The sequence below is a fragment of the Mesocricetus auratus genome, unplaced genomic scaffold, assembly GCF_017639785.1.
Source record: "Mesocricetus auratus isolate SY011 unplaced genomic scaffold, BCM_Maur_2.0 Super-Scaffold_100008, whole genome shotgun sequence".
Classification (NCBI taxonomy): Eukaryota; Metazoa; Chordata; class Mammalia; order Rodentia; family Cricetidae; genus Mesocricetus; species Mesocricetus auratus.
This window is the reverse complement of record NW_024429192.1, coordinates 80,008,522-80,033,175: the sequence shown is the minus strand read 5'-3', so window position 1 is coordinate 80,033,175 and position 24,654 is coordinate 80,008,522. Positions and strand designations below refer to the sequence as shown.

The 24,654-nt window shown below is 43.3% G+C and overlaps 1 protein-coding gene across 2 annotated transcripts in view; it reads right to left on the bottom strand.

Moving 5' to 3' along the window:
- The window catches only part of Sdk1 (sidekick cell adhesion molecule 1), an 880,893-nt gene that overhangs the window by 542,391 nt on the left and 313,848 nt on the right, over positions 1 to 24,654 (bottom strand). For both annotated transcript variants that reach the window (XM_040751271.1, XM_040751272.1), the window contains exons 3-4: positions 24,484 to 24,590; positions 21,467 to 21,614 (exon numbers count right to left, since the gene is read on the bottom strand). In XM_040751271.1, the coding sequence (XP_040607205.1) occupies positions 21,467 to 21,614; positions 24,484 to 24,590 (255 nt within the window). The remainder of the gene's footprint in view (positions 1 to 21,466; positions 21,615 to 24,483; positions 24,591 to 24,654) is intronic.

Genomic DNA, 24,654 nt, shown 5'->3' with positions numbered 1-24,654 from the left:
GGAAGGGAATAAACCAGCTGCCTGCCCACTGCCAGTGCTGAAGTGTGTGCTTTTTCATTGATTTCTTTTTATTCTCACAAATGTGCTTTAATGGACAGATTAATATGAAAAGAACATTTCAAACATGAATCTGCTATTTGTCTCCAGACTCTGGGTGAGGAGAGTAGGAGGGGAGGCAGACTGCGCAGTGCCATGGTGCCAGCACTGGGGACAGAGTTATCCCTTAGCTAGTGACCTCTGTGTCCCACAACGGCCACAGAACACTACTGCTAGATGTGCTGTGCCAAAGTCTTGTTCTTCTTCCCCATACTAGAAAAGAGAAAGAAACCAAGAGAAAAACATTTATTAACTTACCAGGCAGGACACAAAGCCCCATTCATCAAACCAACAGACATTCTTCAGTACCAACACATGCAGTGTTTTATGTCATAGATGAGAGACACAGAGGTGAGTTAAAGCGAGACCTGGCACTCAAACACCAAGAGCTCATTCTGCTGCACCAAAGGAACCACGGGGCTAGGGCAGAAAGGGGCATTGTAATTGATCCACAGTTTCTTTTTTTTTGTTGTTGTTGGTGTGTGTGTGTTATTGTGTGTATATTACATGCACATATGAGGATGTCATGTGGTTGCTTGTATATGCATGTGTGGACGTTAGTGATAGAGGTCAAATGCTTTCCTGAAGATGGAACAGATCCACACAATGAACACTGGGGAAAGGGGGTCTATGATATTTATTTAGAGAGAGCAATCACTTACATGAAAAGCCGAGACCTGGGATCAGCACTCTCTGATCTATGACCACGACCGGAATCCAAGAGAGCCTGCGCCCCCTCCTCTACCATCTCTTATCCCCTGACTCTTCCCACATACCCATGACCACGCCCCCTCAGCTGTAGGTACTTGTGATCTCTCCCTCCACTTTCTTCTATTGTTGTCCATCTTATTTTTTGAGGCAGGATCTTTCAGTGAACCAGAACTTACAATTTTGGTTATATCAGCTGGGCAGCAAGCTCTGGGGTCGTTTTATTGCTGCACCCCAACAACTGTTGGGGTTGACACACGTGCCACCATGTCCGGGTTTTACATGAGTGCTGGGGGTCTGATCCCATGTTCCCATATTGCTCAGCAAGCACCTGACCACTGAGACAGTAACCCAGTCCTGTGATAGGTGCTTTCACATGAATTCTCCCCTATGCTAAAGAGTACAATCAGGGTTTGTCCGAGTGTCTGGATAGGTCAGGCTGACAGGTGACAGACAGCTTAGGGACTGACAGCATTCATTTTTCTACTTTCACATAGAATCAAGGATACCTGAGTTAGTCAACAGAATCCAATCAAAGTCATGAAAACTGCCCCCACTCTGCCATTCACAGGGCCAACAACTCTCTCTGAGAACAATGGGCTATCTCAGCCTTACTCTCTGAGATTGATGGGCTATCTCTTAAATTCAGCAACATCTCCTGAACAAGAAGACATGGAAGCAAGGCTTTACGTTTCTTGCAGTTTATGTTGTATCCAGGAGCTGCATGCAACATGCCAGGGAATAGAAGCCATGCAGACTTCTAAGTTCCATCATACCCCTGCCATTCAGGACCAAGCTCACTGGAAATAGAGCTGTCCTGGCTGAGGGAGTCATAGCCCGGTGCTTCCTGTTGGAATGATGGTTGTGCAATTGCTGAAATGAGGGGCTGCCTCCTCCAGAAATGTCACTTCTTGGCACCCTTCCCACATCCCTGAATTTTATACCTTCCTTGAGGCATGTGTTGTGACTTTGCCAACTATTCTACTCAGAAGAAAGAAAAATGTCTCCCTGTAGTAAGTGGGAAAACACTCCCTAGCTAGTTGCAACAGGTACTAGGCATGTTTCAGCAGGCATTGAACTGCACTCAGAGGACAGAGTAGGTGTAAGTGAGAAATGTGTGTAAAAGGGGTGAGAGAAGCCAAACGGAGATGCTGGGGTCAGGGAAGAGTTTAAGGCTATGTTTACTGGTTTAAAAGCTAAACACACTCCAGAACCAGTCATATTCTGGGGGTCGCAATAGTGAGACACAGCCAAGAAAAGTGAAAGCAAGCCCATTCAATTCATGAAGCATTTCTTCTCTGTTCAGCGTTTGTGGGGAGTTAGCAAACCTTGGGTTTATCTGTCTGTTCTTCATATTTTTGGCCCTAGCAAGAAAATGGTACAAATACAATAGGGCAGCTTTTATGCCCACAGGAGCTATGAAAATGTAAGGTGGCTAACTTTCTTTGTTTCCCTAGAGGTTGAAAGGACTTTCAGAGCCAAAGCAAGAACAGTCCGAGACAAACTGCAATGAGCTGATTACGTGTTACACGCACTCTCCTAATTGCAGGGGTCAAAGCAGTGCCTCTCTTACTGTTTGCAGTGTGATAGGACACACATCCTTAAGCCCAGCATATGCCTCCAACGGGGTGGCTGTATAGAAAGTGAACCACAAGCCCCATACAGGGAAGGTATGTCACAAAGAGGAGCCCTGCTTCCTTCCATATTTGTTTAACTTAATGCTCTATATGGCGGATGAGGTGGGTTGTGAATAAGCTTCATCTCCTCGGCACCCCCGAGGGTGAAGACAGGGCAGGTCCACCCTCTGAGCAAGTTATTTTCATATCACTATAGATCTCACTCTGAAAGTTAGAGTCATGATTTTATCACTTGATACAGGAGCAAGGACCACAGACTTTTACTGCAATACAGAAACAAAATCAAAATACCAGTAAGGTATTTGTCAAAGCCAAAATGAAATATGTGTACTGGTTGTCTGACACACATCCATCCACACAGACGTTCCATTACCTCATCTTACAGTTATAAATCCTCCACACCTGAGGGACATTTGGAGGACACAAGGCTGACATCTGTCCTTTCTGTTGAGCCTGCCCTTGCCCTTTTCCTGTCCTGGAGCCTGGGAACAAAGTGCCCTCTCTGCTATAGTCCAGGAACAAAGTGCCCTCTTTCCTTATAGTTGGGGAACAAGGTGCCCTCTCTACTATAGTCCTTGTAAGAATTCTTTCCGTGGGATTACAGGAAAAACCATCTGATGCTCAAGTATATTCTCTGTCTGCTAAAATAGTGCACTGAGGCTGGGGGACAATTTCGTCAATAGAATGCTTGCCATGCAAGCATGAGGACCTGAGTTTGAGTCCTCAGAAACCACATAAAAATCTGGGTGTGGTGATGCTTGGATCCCAGCAATGGAGAGGGGGCAACAGGGCTTTTGTCGGCCAGCCTGGCTGAGTCAGCGATCTAAAGGCCAATGAAATTAATTTGACTCAAAAAGGAAGGTGGAAAATTCCATGAAGACATATGAACACATGCACTAACAACAAACTAACTAACTAAATAGGACTGGAAATACACAAATGGACCCTGGGAAAGATGGCTACAGGGCTAGGATTACTACTTTTGGGGCTAGCATGTAAGTCAGAGAAGAGAGATGGGGACATCCTCTCACTCTGAATTCTACAGTGCTGCTATATACTTTCAGCAGGTAGAGATGAGGTCCTGGGCGACAGCTTGTGCTCCATGTGCATATGGCACACTTGAAGCCTACACAGCTCAGAAGGCATGGCACTGATCTCACCCACTGCCTCCTGAGCCCCATCCTACCTACTACTGCCATTAAAGATTTGGACTTGTGTTCACAGAAAGGATTAAGGATATAATTTCCATGCCTCCAGATGGTACTCAAGTAATCCAATATACAAAAATGCAAGTTTGCCTTTTATCTTTGGACTAACACCTAGAGAAGAAAGTAACCATTGTGTATTTCCTTGTTTGAAACACCAAAGTGAGCAATACTGCAGTCCCCTCTATCACAGGAAAGGTACCTCAAGATCTGCAGTGAATGTCTGATGTTTCCCTGTTGTCACTCAGTGCTGTGTTAATTAGCTGGGTTGCCTGCCTTATGTCCTCATGCCTCTTTTGTGTCACTTTTCTCAGCTTCAGGGCCATTACTATGTAAAAAGGATATGAAGTAGCACAGCCTGTGGTACCACATCAGTCAAAGTGCTAACAAGGATGGCTATGGAGTGACTTGAGAGCAAGTGCTGAAGCACAGAGGCATCAGACAAAGTAAAATTCATGTCCTTGGTGCAATGAATAAGATTTCACCACTCTACACAGAATGGAATGCTATTTGAAACCTGGGATTGCTTATTTCTAGACCCTCCTAGTTAACATTTCTGAACCACAATTTTCTGTACATAATTGAAATCATGGGAAGTGAAAAAAGAGAAGCAGTGATGATGGGTTATCTATGGCTGGGCACAGTCTGGGCCCTACAGATGTACATATGCTTCCACATGTAATCCCCCAATCCCCAGACAAGCAGGCAGGCCTCCCCAACAGCTTCACAAATGAGGAGAGAACAACACGGAAATACCAGTGGCTTACCCAAACTTCATGACTATGGTATACCAGCTCTGAGATCTGAGCATCTGCATTGAATAGCAGACCTTGCTTATAAAAATAAACACATATATTCTACATATCACCAAAGACCCTGACCTCCAACTCACATTCTTAGCTTCTATTGTGCACTTATTTTCAAAAATTTCTAGTATAACTTTTAGTGTTTGTATTAGTCAGGGTTCTATAGAGGAACAGAACTTATAGAATGAACATAAACATATATCTATGTATCCTCTTTATATATGTGTATACATAATACATATATTATATACATACATATAAAGAAGCCTTATTACAATTACTTATAAACTGTGATCTAGCTAATCCGACAATGGCTGCTTAAGAATGCACAATCCAAGAATCCAGTAGTTGTTCAGTTCACAAGGCTGATGTCTTAGCTGGTATTCAGTATGTACCAGAATCCTAAAGAAGGAGGCTTTAATGCCAGTGAAGAAACAGACCTTCTAGCAAGAGGAAGAGTAAGCAGGCAAAGAAAGAAATCCTCCTTCTTCCATGTCCTTCATGTAGGCTGCCCACAAAAGTTTTGGCTCAGATTAAAGGTGTATCTTCCCACCTCAAAAGATATGGATTAAAGGTGTATCTTCTTATTTCCAAGGATTTAATTAAGAGAAAAAATCCCTCCCAGCTACTGGGTTTTAGTTAATTTCAGGTGTAGTCAAGTTGACAAACAAGAACAGCTATCAGGGTTAATTTTCACCTTTGCAGACTCTAGAACCATCTGGGTGATGGTCATCTGGGCCCGTCTCTGGAGAACTCTATCTCAGTTTGAAGCAGGAAGACCTGCCCACTGTTGGTGGGACCATTCCTTAAGCAAAGTGATCCTGGACTGTAAAGATGGCAAAAGTGAGCTGAGCACTAGCTTGCTCAGCCATCGGACTCTGCTTCTTTACCACGAATGCAATGACTCAAGCTCATGCCTATGACTTCCTACAAACGACAGACGATCACCTTGGACTGTAAACTCAAATACACCTCTCCCCACCAGTTAAGTTGCATAAGACAGTATTTTATCACAGCAGCAGAAAGAAAGCTAAAAGAACCCATTGTCTATTCTCAGAGATGTTAACAAAAATAATGCAGGAGAAATTACTAAACCAAGTGGAATTTCCCATCAAGAATTTAGAATGTCTTAGTTTCAGTTAGTAGATGCTTTTAAAAAAATTCTAGGCTTGCCACCATTCATTATTTCATCATTAAATCAAAGACATAACTAAGCCATACCCAGGGCGTGTGCCGTTTATTAAAATTCATCCAGAGTGTGAGATGAAGACCAAGCACTAAGTAACTAGACCTTTCCTCGTAGCCAAGGATCAGAGACAAGCCAACGGCAGGATGCCAGGGCCTACTCTACCCTCACTTTAATTAACACAAGTCCTATCCCAAATTCCTTTCCTCTGATAAAATTCTTAAACTGTGCTCTTATTTAACTTTGCATACATCCTCATCCAATCACAATTTCTTCACATACATCCATTTTAAAATCAAATTAAATTATTTGCAATGAATTAGTGTTTCAAAGTCCTTCAATGATATGAGTTTTCAGATGTGACACTGAACTCTGAGAACAAGGCTGGACGGTAACATAGACCATTATATTATTAAATAATGGGTTCCCATTTATGTTCTACAATGAAAACAGGAATTAGACTGCTCATGAACACAAACTGAGTCCATACAGATGACTTCTAAGTACTGTAAACTACTCAGCATAGGTAATTCTCAAAATTGCTTTACACATTAAAATACAGCCCCTACCTGTAAGAAAAATAAATGGTGCACATCACCAATGGACATAATTCATCTCTCAGATGTAATAATTTACCTTGCGTAATAATGAATGGGCAAGTCGAGACTGAAGAAGGAAAGATTCATGCTCTCAGAGATAAATAAGTTCTGGGGATGGCTCCTCATTTATAACTTCCCAAGGTAAGAACAGTGCGAGCCCATCAGCTCTGATAAAGACCAAGCACTAAAACAGGAAGGAAACTCATCCCGGGGGATGCGCAAACTCCCACTGCTGGGTTTGTCTGATGTTCAACTTTCTAATCTGTCTTGAGCACATTTTCCCTGGGGCCTTCTAATTTACGGCTAAAGTGAAGGGCAAAGCTGGACCCTTTCCCCACAGGGACGCAGGGCTAAGACCAGGACTTGTGGTCTCACTCCAGGATGATGGGAGCTGTACAGACAGGTCCCACCATACTTCTTCCTCCCTTCCTGCTGCCCCTCATACTTGCCCATGCTTCACCTAACCTCAGTCTCTTCCTGATTTAGTCTATGCAGGAATCTGCATCTTGCTGAATTCAGTGGGGAGTACCCTTAGTGACTCTGTGGCAGCAGGCGCCAGTGGCACTTCTTATCTTTCTACCATCCCGTTCTGGACTTGTGTGGGCGCTTATTCCTTCCACTAGCTCTAGGTAGGGATAAGCAATTCGCAGTACTCATTACTCTTTTTCTAGAATCCATCTCCCTGGAAGAGCTCATGCACTCACACATTTTTAGATACCACTTTTGAGGCTCTATGGCATAAACAGGGATGTCTCTCAGTGGGTAGAGGAGGTGTCTAACATGTAGGAAGCCCTGGGTTTCACCCAAAAACCCAGGATGGCAGTTCATGCCTGTAATTTGGACACTCAGGAGTTGAAAGCAGGATGATCAGGAGTTCAAGATCATCTTCAGCCACATTGTGAAATCTCAAACACAGCCTCAAAGGCAAGACCAAAAACAACTATATGCCACCTCCCATGGCCAGTTCTCAGCTCCAAATCTCCACCCCCATCTTGCCTGTAAGTTCCTGGCTTCTGTACACACAAACTCATAGTTGATCTTTCTACCCAGACTGTTCAAGAGGAGTTCAGACTTAAAATGTTCTTAGTAGTTCTGCTGCTGTCATTTTAGTACACTTGCCCCCAAGAGCTGAAACCAACACCAAGTATCCTCACTGTACTATCTGCCCTACCCATGTTTAAGACCTGCAACTCTGCTATGAACTGCAGCTTTTGTGTGGCCTTCCTTATCCAGTTCTTCTGTGCTGCCTTAACTAGCCATGACACCCTCACCAGACACATTAAAGAGCTTCCTTAGGGCTCTTAGCTTCTTTTCCCTTTCTGTCTGCTCTTCACATGCCAACCAGGTTTGCATAAACGGGGTCAAACAATGTGTTTGAAAACCTACCACCACACTTTGAGTCAATCCAAACCTATTGCCATCAACTTGTGACCTGCCACTAATGATCTCCCTTTGGGACATTCACCCCAGAGCATGGAAGCCACCCCAGTTCCCTCCAGACTCTTCCTACCCCCTCCCCCCACCTAGCCAGCATGCCTAACTTTTCCCCTCTTGAGATCAAACTCATGCTTGCAAGACCAGTGCTCTACAGACAGACCTATCACCATGGCTGCTCAGCCTATCTCTTTATGTTGCCAACTGATTCTTCTTTGAGCTTTGGCACAAATGTTTTGTCTTCTCATCACGGAAGTTTTGCCAATTTACCATCAGCAGGCTTGGAGGAACTCAGCACAGAAACCAGCTGGACATCATGCCTGAACTAACCAGAGCGGCTGACATAAAAGAGGCATCTGGCAAACGTTTTCCTGAAGAAAGAATACTTTCCCTTTACCTTATAGAACTTAGAGACAAGGGGAAAGAACATTAAGAAAAAAACCACCATGTGAAATACCTGGTGATGATGAAGAAAGGGCAAGAGGAGAGGAGTAACTGTTACGTTCAGGCCATGCGTGGAGTCAAAGGCTACAGAGGGTATGATTCCTTTTGTATTAGATGTCTGGAATAAACAAATCCACAGAGAGAGAAAGAAAATAAGTGGTGGCCAGACCAGGGAAAAAAGAAGAATGGGGATGATGACAAATGGGTCTGGGCTTTCTTTGTAGTGACAGAATGTTCTGATTGTGGTGAGAGTTGCCCAGACCTGTAGACAAACTAGACATTGGCTTGGATCACTGGGCTAGAAGAATTTTATTGTAGGCAGTTCTATCTTAATGAGGCTGTTATTTGAAAAAATACAGGGCTGAGGGGATGGTTCAGTGGGCAAAGTACTTGTTGTGTAAGGGTGAGGACCTGAGTTTGGAATTCTGGAATGCATGTAAAAGGTAGATGCATGTCTGTGATTCCAGAGCTCTTTCAGCAAGAGGCAGGAGGATCCCTAATGGTTCAAGGGCCAGTTAGCCTGGTATGCAAGAATAGTGAGTAAGAGTAAGAGAGACCTTGCCTCAAACAAGGTAGAAGGAGAGACCTGACACCTGAAACTGTCCTTTGACCCCTATATGCTCACTGTGACAAGTGCACACAGGTGTGTACACATATACACACTCAGAGGAAACAAAACAACTAAAGATTGCATGAGTTGAGTTGCAATGGGATGGCAACCACATATCATAGCTGGGGATGTCTGGTCTTAGCCTGGGCCTTTCAACAGAAATCTTGAACTTCATCATGCTTTCCCACATAAAGGAGAGACGTTGCTGCATCAACACTTGAGAAAACATCCTAGAGGCACTAGAATCTTTCTCTTGATCTTTCCATGCACCGAACCTACTACTGAGCTGGCCTATGGAATGATGACCTTGACATCAAGTACTGTCACTTGGAAGCAGATTCTGCAGCAATTACATCTAACTAGGCTTTGGTCGGCTCTGACTATAGCAAAGAATGAGACTTCAGGACAAAAGGATCAGAGATTGTGTGGATATGACACTTTGTAATTTCACAAAAACCTTCCATCTGCCATGGTTTCTGATTATCACATGCAGAAACCAAAGCCCTACTAGGTTGGCAAGAGCCTCTCAGAATTTCAGAGAGACCTGGCTGCATGTGGTACCATGAACGCAAAAGCTGAGATGAGTACAGGGCCCTTTTGCTACCTCACCACCCTGATGGTCAAGCTGAGATCAATTTTGCCAGAAGTAGTCACAAAATAATGATCAGAGAAGTGTCACGCACAGGTTGAAGTTCATCCTCAGTGCTTTCATTCACGTATTATTTGACTTTAAATCACTTAGCTCCTCTCTTCCACATGCTGTCATCTGCAAAATTGGTGTGATAAGCCTGGGTCTGCTTTCTTTACTAGCCTGCCAGGAAGATGGAGAGCAGCCCCGCAGGGAGATAAGAATGTCTGTGTCTCCACATTATTTGCATGGGCTGCATATAACTCATCCCAGTTCCCAGGCACTCCTCCCAAGGAGAGCCAGTTCTCTTCACCCCTCATCATAGCCCGGGCCAACAGATGGCCAACTGAGTTCATGTCAGGCTTTCACTAGATTGGTGGAATCTCATCTATATATGCAACACAGTTGTCAGAGCACTAAGGAAGTGATGACGCAGGATTGCCTATTCTTATGGTTGCCCTTCCTGCTCTAATCTAGGGTACTACTGCCTCTTTCCTGCTCCTCAGCACCTTCCTTGTCTTCCCCTTCTAGACAGTGATGTACCTCACTTCTAAGAACTCTCCCCAGTGGGCACCCATTCTATATACATGATATCAACAGGAGTAGCTTATCCAGCTAACCCAGGTGTGTCCCCTTTCACATGCCTTGCTGCCTTTTTCTCTGCCATCCAAGGAAGCCTGGACCCAGAAGGGACAAATGCTCTGGTATGGGAGACACATCTTATGGTTCTTCTTGACCTCTGAACACAGCTGGGAAAACTCAGTGTGGGTACCCAAAATTTCTGTCCAAAGACCCTTCTTTGTATGGTGAAGCATCATCAAAGTTTAAGTGCAGACCAAGTGTCTAACTTGGCTCTCTTGGATATGCATAGCGACTGTAGCCAGAAGCTATGGTGAAGGACCAACTTTGATCTGGGTTCAGCTGGGAAAGCATTACAAATCCTTTCCCACTTCTTCCTCTGGCCATTCCCCCTCAGCTAGGGTTGAGGCACATGTACCACTTAGCGAACCTGGCATTTCAAGCATTCACTTTTCACTGATGATATAAGCACGATTAGATATTTTGTAAATGAACGAAGGAAGGAATGAAGAGCCAGGGGCAGAAAATGTGGCACTGATATTCCAAGTGAGATTCAGATGGAAATCATGTGCAGAATGAAGTGCACATGGACGCCACCGTCACCATGCCTCTATAATTACCCAGCCATATTGAGACTGGATTAGGCTTCCCGGGAACATTGCATCTGGGATAGAAGGGAAAGGGAAGGGAAGGGGACAGAGCTCCCTGTAGCCTGCATTACAGGTACTATGAACCTAGGGTTGAAAATTTGTCAAGCAGAAATGATCTACAAATGAAAATTTCCAAAAAGATGGTGAGGAGCTGACTAGACGCTAACGTGAATGTATGTATGGTGGCTTCCATGAAAATGCCCCCTATAGGTTTATATGTTTGAATGTTTGGTCCTCAGAACTGGAAAGAATTAGGAGGTGTGGCCTTGCTGGAGTAAGTGTGGTCTGTTTGGAGATATGTCACTGGGTGGGCTTTGAGGTTTTAAAAGTCCATGCCAGGTCCACTTTCTCTCTCTGCCCACTGCCTTAGGACGGAAAGCTCTCAGCTACTGCTTCAGCGCCATGCCTGTTTGCTTCCTGCCTTGATAATCATGGACTACTCATCTAAAGCGGTACGCAATCCCCCAATTAAATGCTTTCTCTCATAAGAGTTGCCTTGGTCACGGTGTCTCTTCACAGCAATAGAACAACAACTAAGACACACTGTGCTATTACCAGAAGTAAGCATTGCAATAGCATCTCCACTACATCAAGTTCACTTTGCAGCCTAGACCAGGATTGCACACCTTCCATTACATTCTCTGCCATCTTCCCAGCCCTAATCCCAAGAGGCTGGTAGAATAACATGGCCATCTGTTTAAGATTTACCATTATCTCCTCTTTATTGAGAAGAGTTAATTGATTTGCCCAGTGTCATACAGCCAGTAAGTGTCAGGGCTGAGACTGAAACCTGAGGTCTCTGTGTTCCAGTCTGCCTTCCTTTCTTCTCACTGTGAAAAATATCCCAACAAAAGCCTAAGAGAAAGAGGGTTTTTTTGGCTCACTGTTCAGGTTATAATCTATCATGGTGTAGAAGGCACAGTGGCAAGAGTTGGGGAAGCTGGTCACATCACATCCACAGTCAAGAAACAGAGAGAGAAAATAAATGCTGAGTTCACTTCCCCCACTTTATACAGGCCAGGATGCTCTACCCAAGGAACATGCTCTCCCTTTTAAGATATTCCTTTCCAAATCAATTAACACAATAAGATAATCCCCCACAGGCTTGCCCAGAGACCCATCTCTAAAGAGCCTCTAGATTCTGTCAGGGTGACAATGAACATTAGCCACCAAACAATCCATCTCCCTAGAAGGAACCACCTGCTACTATTTATTCACTCAAAAAAATACTTATTGGTGAAATGAATGCTCACTGGTTAGTATGACCAATCATTGTGCTAAGTTGTTGAGTCTTCAAAGACAAAGGGAACCTTTTCCTTGCCTCAAGGGATTAGAGTTAGCATAAATAACTAATGATATGTAAGGAGTATATACAAGATAAGGCAGCCATAAGGAAGCATTATTTCCTAAGACATACTATTATATGCATTTAAAAAGGCCTCTTGCTTATGATTGTCGGCATGTCAAAACATAATGCAGACACAAATTTAAGAGCTCAAAGAGAGAAAGGTGCGATTCAACTAATACATTCCAGGCTTGGCAACTGTAGAATTTATTGCTCATTAAAACTGTATTTTAATTATCCTAGTTTTAATTAAAGTATTATGTGGAGTTGGTGAAATGCAATTATGTGCAACTGACTTAAGATGTATAATAGGCTAATATTTGTAAAGAAATGCATTATTGTCACTAGATCTGCTCCGGTAAAATGAAGTGGCATTTTATTTCAAATGAAAAATCACTACATAGAATATTAAACTCTTGCCATTAAAGTTAAACACTACATTGCCAACTCAAATGGAACCAAGTCATTGAAGAGTGTCCCTCCCCATGCTGATTGGTTTGCACAGTGATGGTTCCCTGAATGTGACCTAGCACATCAGTCTTTCAGGGCCTCACCACAAGGCGACCCAGCACCCTCCATAATTCCCTATGGAGGACCTATTTGGGATGAGGAGGACCTCACATTGTAGAGCCCACAATCTGTTCCACTGGTGTTTAAGGTAACCCTCTGTGACACTGCCTGGCAGTCTGTAAGAGAATAGGAATCTTCTGGGCCCCAGCCACCTCTCACCACACAGCAGGGTTCTAAAGCACAGACAGACCTCTGGAGGCAGGCTGGGTGAGAGCAATACAACCTACATCTCTATGAGGGCTTTGCTTTCCAGTTATACTCTTCATACCATCCCTTTGCCAGTTGATGACTTTTACTGGTATGCAGAGGGCCTCTGGGGTTCCTCACCTTAAAGAAAAACCCCTGGCCTGGGGAGACAGCTGAGTGAGCGAGAGCACAAGCATGAGGGCCTGAGTTCTAACTCCCAGCAACTATGCAAAAACCCAGGTGTGACGCACACAAGCCCAGTACTATTGAGGTTGGAGACAGGAGGATCTCCAGCCTAAAAAAGGAAAAAAGTAAAAAGAAAAAGAAGCCCCAGGCTCAGTGAGACCTTGTCTCAGAAGAATAAAGCAGAGGGTGACAGAGCAGGACAGCATCCCACTCTGGCCTTGTGAGCACACATGTACAGTACACATGCTCCCACATACATCATAGCACACATATATCCCACTGCATCAAAACAAAATAACCAAGTCCCTTGCCTGGTGTACCCACTGTGGACACTAGTTGCTCTCTGAGACAATCGCAGTAAAGGAACCCCAAAGCCATCTCAACTTTCTACGTCTACTGTATTTTTTACATAAATACTTTAAAATTATTAACCTTTTCTAACTTATAGAAAATACTGAAGTGACGACTGACATTGCCGATGGTATATCTCCTTCAAGATTCAGTATCCACCCTCAAACTCAGTCCTAGGTCATATCTTAAAGACCTCCCATTTCTCCCTCCCCTTTGAAGGCTACTTGGCTGCTGTGGGACTCTATGATGCAGTGGTGACCTTGGTCTTCCATCCCTCTTCGTCTTTGAAGGCTAGCTTGTCTGGCTGTAACATTTAGGTAGGATGCTATTGCATCATGAAGTCACTCGGATCCCCAGAGGCATTTGACATTGTCTCCTCTCTTACTACTGTCAGTTTGCTTCTAATAGTGGCTCAATTCAGAATATGGCTGCTTTTAAGGCCTTTGCCTTGAAGTTCTACAGCTAAACCACTATGTGCCTAGGCTTGAACTTGTATCTGTCCCTCTTGAAGCTTGACTTCTTGTTTCTGGAGATTCATTTTAGGAGCTATTATAGTAGTGATCTCTCCCAACACTACCCCCATACTCTCTGTTCCTTCTGGAATTTCCTAGGTGCCAACTGAGTACTCTGCTCTCCATATCTTATATAATCTCCCTTACATAGTATCTATAGTTGTATCTCTGTGTTTAATCTGAGTGTTTGCCTCAGATCTACCAGAACAATCTCTCTCAGTTTAGCTGCATAGACTCTGTTTTTTCATCCCTTCAGTTGACTTTTAAAACAAATGAAAACATTTTGCACTGCGAGGAGTTTGGAACCCAATTTTTAAAAATAGCATCTTGAAGACATGTTCAACATCATTCAACACTGAGGGAGATGAAAATTAAAAACTCGATGAAGAAAAAAACACCAATAAGATATCACTAGACGTCTATCAGGATGGACAAAGCAAAACATATAGTGGGGATAACAGAAAAAGAGCAGAGAACCTATGTACCCAGGAATGTACTGGGCCTGTGCCAGTGTCCTGGCTGTGATGCCACACTTACTTTGTAAGAGATGAGCATTTGTGGAAACTGGTTGAAGAGCAACGTGGGTCACCCTCTATTAGTTCTTATAACTGCTTGTGATCCGAAGTCATCACAAAATACTCCACATTTGTAGAGATGAGAGGTTGGATGGCAGTGTTGGGGAGAGAGAGCTGCCGATGTTTAACAAACACAAGACACCAGTGTTTATAAAGCAAAGAGTCTAGAGGTGGATGAGGGTGGTGGCTGGCTAACAGTGTGAACATTCTTGATGCCACTGAGCTGCAGTGAAAATAGCTATAACAGGTTGGGGAGATGGCTCCGTGTTTAAGAGCACTTCCACATATGAATGAAGATCTGGGTTCAGGTTCTTAGCAAGGCCAAGGGAACAACTGTAACCTCAGTGCTGGTAATGTAGAGACAGGAGGATTGCTGAGGCCTTGCTAACAATCAGTCTAGCTCCATGTTCAGTGGGAGACCCTGGCTCAAGGGAATAAGGTGGAGATTGATAGAGCAGGACACGTGACATTCTCATCTGGCTGCTGCCCATGTAGCCTCACTCATGTGCACATACATCACTCATACACACACACACACACACACACACACACACACACAACACATACACAAAACACCATATACAGGCACATGAATAAATAAATGGTTAAAATACTAAATTTCATGTTATATTGATTTTTCTGAACTAGGAGGGCTCCTGTTTCAAGGACTTCCTACTGTATATAGAATATAATTATTACTTAGTTCCAGATTCTGGTCTGCATGGGGGTCAGCTCTCTACTTTCGCCTGTTCCTTTTTTACCACCGACCTTAGCACAGCACAGACACTTCAGCAAACATTATCAAACTACTCCCTGCATGTGGCCTCTGCCTAGAACATATATCCTTTGGGTCTGAGCATGACTGGTGCTCCTCAGCTGCAGACATCACCCTGAGAAGCCAGAACAGCACACAGGGGTGACTCTGCAATCCCACAGTGCCAGCACTGCCTGGTTATTGGCCTCTGTCTGCCTTTCTTCTCACCAGTAAATCCAGAATAATCGCAGTCCCCACTCACTGGCTGCTGTGAAGATTAAATGAGTCATTATAAATAAAACACTTAAAACACCGCCTGGCAACTCCAAAATTGCTAATTATTATTATTATTAAATGTCATATTGAGACTATCATAGAAATTAGGTTGAATGAATGAAGCCAGACACAAAGGACTTCATATTCAATGATCCCATTTATATGAAAGTCTAGAATAAGAAACAATCACCAATCTATGGTAATTAAATTAGTTGGGGAGAGGAGCTGGAGGAAAAAGCATGTTATGCTCTCTCCACTGTGAGGGGGGAGATTATATCTGTTGGCCCAGTTGCAAAATTCACCCACTGATAGACTGGAAACCTGTGTACTTTATGGTATACACATTATAACTAAAAGTGGCTGACATTTATTTTTTTGTGTATGTGTGCACATGCAGATGGATGAGTGTCATGCATGTATGTGGGGACCAAAGTGTGGTCTTTGGTGATGGTACTCAAAATCTGGCCACCTTGCTCTTTGAGACAGGGTTTCTCATTGGCCTGGAGCTCTCTAAGTAGGCTAGGCTGGCCAGCTAGTGAGCTCCAAGGACTTTCCTGTCTCTCCCTCCCCAGCACAAGGATGACAAGAACATGTCACCATGCCTCTTTTTAGTTTTCTAATGTGCATTCTGGGAATGAACCCAGGTTCTCATGCTTGCAAAGAAAGCACATTTTCAACTGAGGGAAGCTCTCCAAACATTAAGACTCAATTCCAAGGAAACCTACCCTGAAAATCGGTACTCTGTTGTCCCTCCTTGGTCACATCCTCTTAGCATCCATTCCTACATGTTCCCACACATGAACAAGGCCCCATCAATGGTAGCACTTTAGATGCCTTGTTTTCTTGGTGCTTAGCAACCACACTGGTGCTAGGCATTAGACAGGTACTCAATAAGTATCTATGGTCTCAAGGGGGAGGAAGAGCAGGGGTAGTGGGGAGAGAGAGGGAAGGAAGGAGAGAGACGGAGGAAGGTGCAGAGGCAGAGGAGACAGTGGACCTGGCCATGGACACCAGCCTTCCTATTAGCGCTGCACAGAAAATCAAGTTTCAAACACGTGCCTGCACTTTGCTAATATTTTAAACAAGAAACAATAGTGTAAAGGGGAAAAAAGTAACTTGATCAAAACTGGAAGCTGGGCTGGAACCCCCATATTCTAGCCAGTTTTACTCACATTGAGGCTTACTGCACACGTATAGATATGTACTATAAACAGTCACAAAATGCTCATAAAATATAATATAAAAATTTTAAAGCACATTATCTTGAAAGCTCGGTTAACTATAAAAATATTATTACAACCAGCTCTACTTCACGCAAGCATTGAGTTGTGGCTCCCAACACAAGTGCTAATTTCAACAGATCTTTCTTGGAGCAGTGGAAATGAAATGGTAATAAGTTAATGGATGCTTGAGTATTTAAGCATGGACAATTATGAGCCAGGCTGTTTGTAAGTCACCTGGGATGTTGTTTATTGCCCATACTTCACAGTCCAGATCGTTACTGGCGAGCCATCTATCGCAAAGCCGACTGGAGCTTTGAAATATTCAATCTATAAACTTCACATTTCCAGGAAAACATGTGCAAGCGTGCTTGTATTCACACATTCCTGTCAGGTAGACGACAGGATGCAATCTGAGCACAAGAAACCTGCAATTAAGCAAAAGAATGGCACTGTACACACCAAGCTTTTGCGTCCTAATCTGATAACTGCCGGCATGAATTACCTCCTGGGGGTAAGAGAAATGCTGCATGGCATCCACATTCACATTTCAAAGCTTGAGAAATAAAAGAAAAGAACGAAAATAGATCTAAGCAAGGATAACTTTCTGTTTTCAACTTAGACTACATTAATAAGACAAAGCTGCCTTCAACCCTGACATGTGAAGACAGCAAATTAACTGTTTGGATCCAGTAAATCAGAAGAATAAACATGCAATTTTTTTTATCTTTTCAGATACATAAAACCCATAATCATCTATTCAAATTTCTCAGTATAACTTACCCTCAGTGCTTTCAAAACATCATTTGCCTTTCCAAGATGTTTTTCTGTGTCAACAGTCATTTTCTGTGCAGTGTGTTGCTTTCCTTCATTTCCCTTCTGCTGGGGAAGGGCAGATGCCACCTGACATGTCTTGACAACCACCCATCCATTCAGCCCTCCAAGACTGTACCTCTGCCTTATATATGGAGGCCATACAGCTATGAAAGAAGTATGCTCTCGGCGGACGTCACCCTGAGAAAAGCCCAGATGTGATTAGGAAACACCCCAAATAGAAAGGACCTACAGGCAGGAAGAATTAACACAGATAGACTAACTGGGCTGCTAATCTAATGTCTCCTCTTCTACCACAGTTCTGACTAAAGCCATCAGTCTTAAGAGGATGCTGTGAAGAGCCCCACACTCTAAAGTGGACCACCACAAGGTGGTAACTATGAACCCTGTTGGCTATCTCCATCTCCTGTGTAACAAATGAGATGGGTAGCCTTTCTCTAGGAGAAGAAACTGGGGGAAATGAGACCATGGTTCTCTGGAAGGCACAGGCCATAGATTATGGAGTGGGAATCTCATGGTTAAAGCCACAAGAGAAGGTAACGAAAGGAACTTCCAGCATTAGCACACGCAGCAGCCACAGGCTCTAGCAGCGAAGGCGTAGATGTCTTTGGAAGGCCATTAAGCCACTGTTTTGCCCCATGCTACCTGGGCCTTGGGCTCAGGCCTTGGTTACTGCAGAATGCTTTCCTCTGCAATTCTGTGTTTATCAAAATAAAATTTCTCTAGGCAAAAAACAATTTTTTAAACCAAAGTCAATGTCTGTGGCAGGAAAGAGCATTGGCTGATACATTTCAACTCTCTGGGTCTTGGCCCATACTCCATGTATTTCATAGGTTTGCAAATAGGCAAGGAGATTGATAGGCCAAGTTCAACAGAGACCTCTCTACTGACCTTGAATCTGATATAACTTGTCAAAAAAGAATTGAAGACACCACTACCATCTCAGAACACACACACACACACACACACACACACACACAGACTGAGAGAGAGAGAGACAGACAGAGAGAGAGAGAGAGAGAGAGAGAGAGAGAGAGAGAGAGAGAGAGAGAGAGAGAGAGAAGCACAAATACAAAAGCACACATGCAAACCTGCTTCTCCTAAATTTTTCTGTCCACTTCGGGCCAGCTGATTAGGCCCCAGATATTAAGATCTGCCCATGCCTCTCTCCATCTCTTATATATCCCACTTCCAATCCAAAAGGGAACCCTCAAAACTCTAATTTTGAACTTTATTTATATTTGACACTTCTCACCATCTCTACCCAAACCCATATAAGCCCGTGTTATTTTAGACCGAAAGCTGGGCTTCTAAATAAATGAGAAAAAACACCTGAAGCCATGAGACATGATCAAAAGCATGAGGCAAGTTCACCAGCTAAAGCAAACAGGAGGATCGGCTTGACAGGGAGGTAAACATGGGCTCTGGAGTCAGAACCCAGGCTTCAGTCCTACTCCTGCAGCCTGCCAGCTGTGTGCCCTGGGGTTGGTTAGTACCTCTAAACTTCAGTTCTGATAGCTGTAAGTGGAGCTAATTATAAGTGCCCCAGAAGGCAATTCTGAGGATTACAGAAGATATGCTTCAAGTAGGTACTCAATAAATAATAGCTGCTAGGATTATTAATAGGCTACTTAATTTTTCAAGTTTAGAAACATCAGAGCTACTGTTTCTTTTTAAAAGAAAAAAGTCACTTGATTGTAAGTCCAAAGGTCAATATTCAAAGGTTAGAAGATAATGTTATAAAGAGAGGGGGAGGCTAGGATCCTCCCCAACAGAAAAGGTCCCTAGGAAGGGACCTCACATACACAGGCTGGGAGCAGGTGTGGGTGCTTGACCTGTGCTTGGTGTGTGATGCACTTGGGTTGAATGTTCTAGATCTCAGAAGCAGCCTTGGTGGCATGGAGAAGGTCTGCTGGTCTGCTGCCCTCTGAGATCTGTGTGCAGTCACCTGGGTGTGAATTAGAAGTTTCTTAGAAGCAATATATCTCAGAACAGTGTATAAACTGTTGGAGAACAGCCCACATGTGCTGATTTATGACATCTCACACAGCAGGCACTTAGGAAATGTGGAGTGATGATGAGGTGGAAAATACAAAACTAAAGGACCTTGTAGAATGTAAATATTCATAATCAGCCTCATCTCCTCTCTTTAAGACAAGGTATGCACCACACTGACAAGGTTGGAGGTTTATCAATAGCTTTATGCGTGCAAGCAGACCATTTTATTTGATGGGACACTGCGTTCGGACTCTAATCACACCGTCATTTTGTTAGCTCATTAGGAATTCAATAGTCTTTAGCATGAATCTGCAAGTTAAAGAAAAAAGCCCATGAAATTAAGAATTATCTCGTAAGAACTAAGAGATGTTTCAATGGACAGACACCCTTTCATACTCTGAATGAAGGTAGCACAGCTGGCTCACATAGTTGATGCATGAACCAACGTGCGTATACCAAGTGAATTAAAATGATCTCAACACCACAAATTCCTAGCCCTTAATATGATAAATTCCATGTCTGAGAAGAAGCCTGATGCAGCCTACCTCCCAAATCCCAGTGCTCTCACTACCCCGGGATTTATCCTACCTCCACCCACCCTCCCACGCTCCAGAACATTTATGCCCGACTACATTTTAGCAGCCTTCTGCTCCACAAAACAGTCTACCATAGCAATGAGATATCGATCCTTCCTTTTTGTTTCACCCAATCCCAAGAGGCCTCTGTTATGATTGGAATCAATACCAAGGTGAATATCCAAGGAACTTCAAATACAGAAAAAGGCATAGCAGCCATGCCATTTAAAGTAATGGGTATTTTTAACAAGATTTCTGAAATATCCTGTTACATGTATTTCTATTTTCTCCTGTTTCTGGCTACCAAAATAGAACATTTGGTAAGCAGGCCCATGCAGGGTTCATAGGTCAAGGAGAGATAGCGGGTCCATTGGGCTTGGAGAGGCAGGTCCATGGTGCTCTGCTAGGTAGGGAAGTGGGTGTCTAGCCCATAATTAACTTCTACAGTTTCATCTGAAACCAACTCAGCAGATGTCTCAGATACATCCTTTCCAATAACTGAACCAAGAACTTTCCCCCTCATGCATTTTTTAAAAATCTGTGAACAACCACTTGGCAGCATAAATACTTGACTTTTACCCCAAGCATATAGCATCCCATGATTCTTTTTGGAAACTTTTATCCTTGAAGCTTTTGCCTTTACAATATCATCTTTCAATATGATTGCAAGCTGCTCACTTAAGTAATACTTATCGAGCACCAGGGAGACAGCTGGTGAATAAAGTGATTGCCTCACAAACGTGAGGGCCTGAGTTCAGATCCCCAGGACCAATGTGAAGCTGAGAACAGAAGCATGTGCCTATAATCCAAGTACTTCTTCCTGAGATGGGGGATGGAGACAGCTCATGGGCTAGTCTGGTGTACATGGCGGCAAACAAGAGGGAAGGAGAGAATCCCCCCACCCCCGCCGCAAGGCTATCCTCTGATCTCCACATATACCCCCTCAGATAAAGGAAATACAGATCTAATGTTCTTTTTAATTACTTGAAGCTCCAAATGGAGAAAACCTGCCTTCAACACATATCTTGAATGTGGAGCATGCAGGAAGACCTTGAAATAGGGCTTAACTGCTCATAGTATGATTAGCAATAGACGGGCGAGTCACTAATTGGATGAAAGGAAATAAAACTGCCTTGGAAAAATGAAAAGATAAAGAGAAATAAGCAGTAATTAGCACTTTATCGTCACAAAAGGAGCATCAAGTATGAGGCTCAAGGGGATGTAGCAGAACCCTATGGCTGTTTAAGTAAACACCAGGCTTACACACAATTCAGGGGTGACAGCAGTGAGTACAACACATGGAAAGTAACAACACAAGGCCACTCGCTTAAGCTGCTTAAAAATAGCCAAGCTGGCCATAAAACAGCTGTTCATTAAGGCCTGGGGACGCTTCCACACTAAATGAGACTTTCCAGTCGCTGGTCACTTAGTCATCATTTCACTTATGAAGCGCATGGTACAGTGACGTGTAATGAATTACGTCCATGTTCAGAACAACTTACATTCTGCTGCTTGGAATAATCTTGTGTCCTTCTCTAAACCACGTCACTTGAGGCCTGGGGCAGCTGATGATGGGCACTAAGTTTAGAAGTGCTGCATGTCCTTGAGAAACTGTTTTCCTCTGGTCTGTATCCATGAAATTCCCCATATCTGCACAGAAAAATTGGACTTTTAAGTTCCAGATCCAGCTATTTTTTGTGGGGGAGTAGGGGTCAGAGAGGGAAATAACTATATTTTGCAGTGAAGTTGGTGCCGCCACCACACTTAACAAGGTGACAAGCGAGACTGAGTGGCGGTGCTGACAAGTGCAGATGGGGCTGTGGGAGAAGCATGGGCAGAGCCATGTGCCTCTGAAAAAGCCACCGGGGCCCTCATCAGCAAGGCCACCGGCCTTTGCCACAATGCAATAATGGGATGGTGGCTCGCAGTTGACAGTAACAATAAAAGAAACTGCTAGAATGCATCCCATGCCCCATGAAGCAGTTTTTACAGTGCTGCAGTGTTTCCAGTCACCTTCCCCCACCTGGGTGTCCTCATTTACCTCTTCATCTCTAGGGTGACTGTCTCCCTCACACATCTTTGGGAACCAATGCGTACCAACCATTGGAGAGTTCACAGAGAATCCTTTTATGTACCCCCAAACTGATGACATAGTTTGGGGCAGTCAGTCTTTGTTCTATTGGTTAAACCAACCAAAAAATGAGGTCACAACCATTAAACTATAGATACATAAGGCTTTCTAAGTCATTATTTTGAACTTTTAAAATAATCTTTATATTGTGATCAGATACAGTCAATGTATATACACACAGATATTTCCACACTTTGTGTGTGTGTATGTATAGTAATGTGTGTGTGTGTGTGTGTGTGTGTGTGTAAATATGGAGGTATGCATAAATATGGAGGCCAGAGGATGATCAAGTATCTGTCTTGCTCAAACTCCATCTGGTTCTTGGGACATTGTCTCTCACTGAACCTGGAGGTTGAAAACTGTCTAGATGTGCTGGCCAGCAAGCCTCGGGGATGCTGCTGTATCTATCTCCCAGAGCTCTGGCTGGTTCTGGCATTGTATGTGCATGCTGGAATCCAAATTCAGTTCCTTACAGTTGTGTAGCAAGCACTTTACTCATTCAGTCATTCCCCTAGCCACCATCTATACTTGATTTGTTTTTTTTTTTTTTTGAGGCAGAGTCTTATTATGTAATCCTGTCTGGCCTGGGAATCACTACATAAACCAGGCTGCCCTTGAACTCACAGAGATCTGCCTCCTGAGTTCTGGGATTAAGGTGTGCACCAACCATGCCTGGCCACTATATGTTATTAAATATGTCTCATTTAAATATTTTTTCATGAAAGAAAAGCTATAGCTTTACCATTAAAAGCAATTTTATATGTTCCAGGACAGCTTTGCAGGCACAGAAGGAAGAGCTATTCAACACTGCAGGAAAATGCCCTTGCGTATTTGAAAGGGAAGGAAGGGTGGGGACAAAGACATGGACGACTACGCAAACTCCAAACGTCACTAATCAAACTGAGTACTTTATAATAAATTCCAGGCTCTTAACTTACTCAGATACGGTTTGAGTATTGATCCACACTCTATTTATTGTGTTTTCAATTGAATAAAAGTTCTGAATTATTCTGTAGACAGATTTGGTGGTGATTTCATCTTCACAAACCAGCAAGATTGATGTCTTCCTAGCGGCTTAAACAATACCCAAACATGTATAATACGGGGACCTCCCTCAGGCATTATGATTATGATAGGAAAGTGAAATAGGTCCATGTTATTTTATGTGCTAACATAAAGCTACAGATCATAACTGGGGCCAACATTAGAAACAGCCATCTTGAAACCACCAAAACAGAAGAGAAGCACTATGGTGTGGCCTCTAGCCCGGAGCACCCCATAATGTAAAATTCAGAATTTTCTTTTGCTTACTTTTAAACAAGATGATGTTTTGGTGGTGTTCTCAAGCTACACTGAATCAGTCCACTAGACAGATCCTAGTCTTTGAAGACTTCCTATTGTAAGGAAGGGTTATTTGCATAGGCCAGGTCTCCTGTCACCAAAGACTTTGTGACAGTCAAGGTGTCTACCTTTTGATGGTGCCTTCTTTTAAAAGTTTCATTCTCCGTAATGACTCTGCTGAATAAAGACTAGATGGCTACATTAATAATGGCTGGGACTTGACTATCTGCATCTGCTGAGCAGCAAAATGGCTTCTTAGCTGATCATGGGGAAGAAGCAATGAAATCTGATCTTAGCTGGGTTCAACATTTTATTCTAAAGATATGTGTAATCCCAACAACAACAAGTCAAGGGCAGAGGTTTATACAGACAATCTTTGTAACCTCTCCTACTCCCACAGGTTTGGGAAGTCCTAATCTTTTTCAGCTGGAAAATGCAATATCTCACCTGGGCATCTATGTTTGCTTTTAGACTTTTTAAATTATATTTATTTATATGTCTATGTGAGTGTTTATGCTTATGTTTAGATGAGTATGCTCCTGCCATAGGACGTGTGTGATCATGTGAAAGTCAGAGGACAACTTGAAGGAGTTCATTCTCTCTTTTCTTTCACCGTGTGGGTCCTGGGGAAGGAATTCAAGAGCTCATCAGGCTTCAAGGCAAGTACATTACCCATTGAGATATTTAGCCATCCCTATACCAACTTTAACAACAATTCTATTTTGTTTATTCATTCTTTCATTCATGGTCAGTATCTCATCTTGTTCCACCTGGCACTGAACTCACTCTGTAGTCAAGGGTCATCGTAGACTTCTGATCCTCCTGCCTCTACCTCCCACTTTGGTGCTATGGTTGGAACACAGGGCATTATCCCAGATAGGTGAACATTCTACCAACTGAATTACATCCCCAGTTAGTAGCATGCTGTTTTAGAGGAACCAAGACAAGTATCAATTGCCGAAGCAGATAGTTTCTCCCCACAGCTGCTGCAACTCTGTTCATCGCTTAAGACCATTGCTTAAGGCATCATGAGCACTGCATACATACATGCCACTTGAACTTCTGACTTTCTCTGCAAGAGAGCTCCCATCCTGTTCCGCACCACACAGCGGTAAAACCCGGCATCCAACTTCTGTAAGGAGGGGATGATATACCTGTAAAATGCCAAAAACAAGTGTCAGTGATCAAGCCTAGAAGAGCAAGGGCAACCCTTCCATG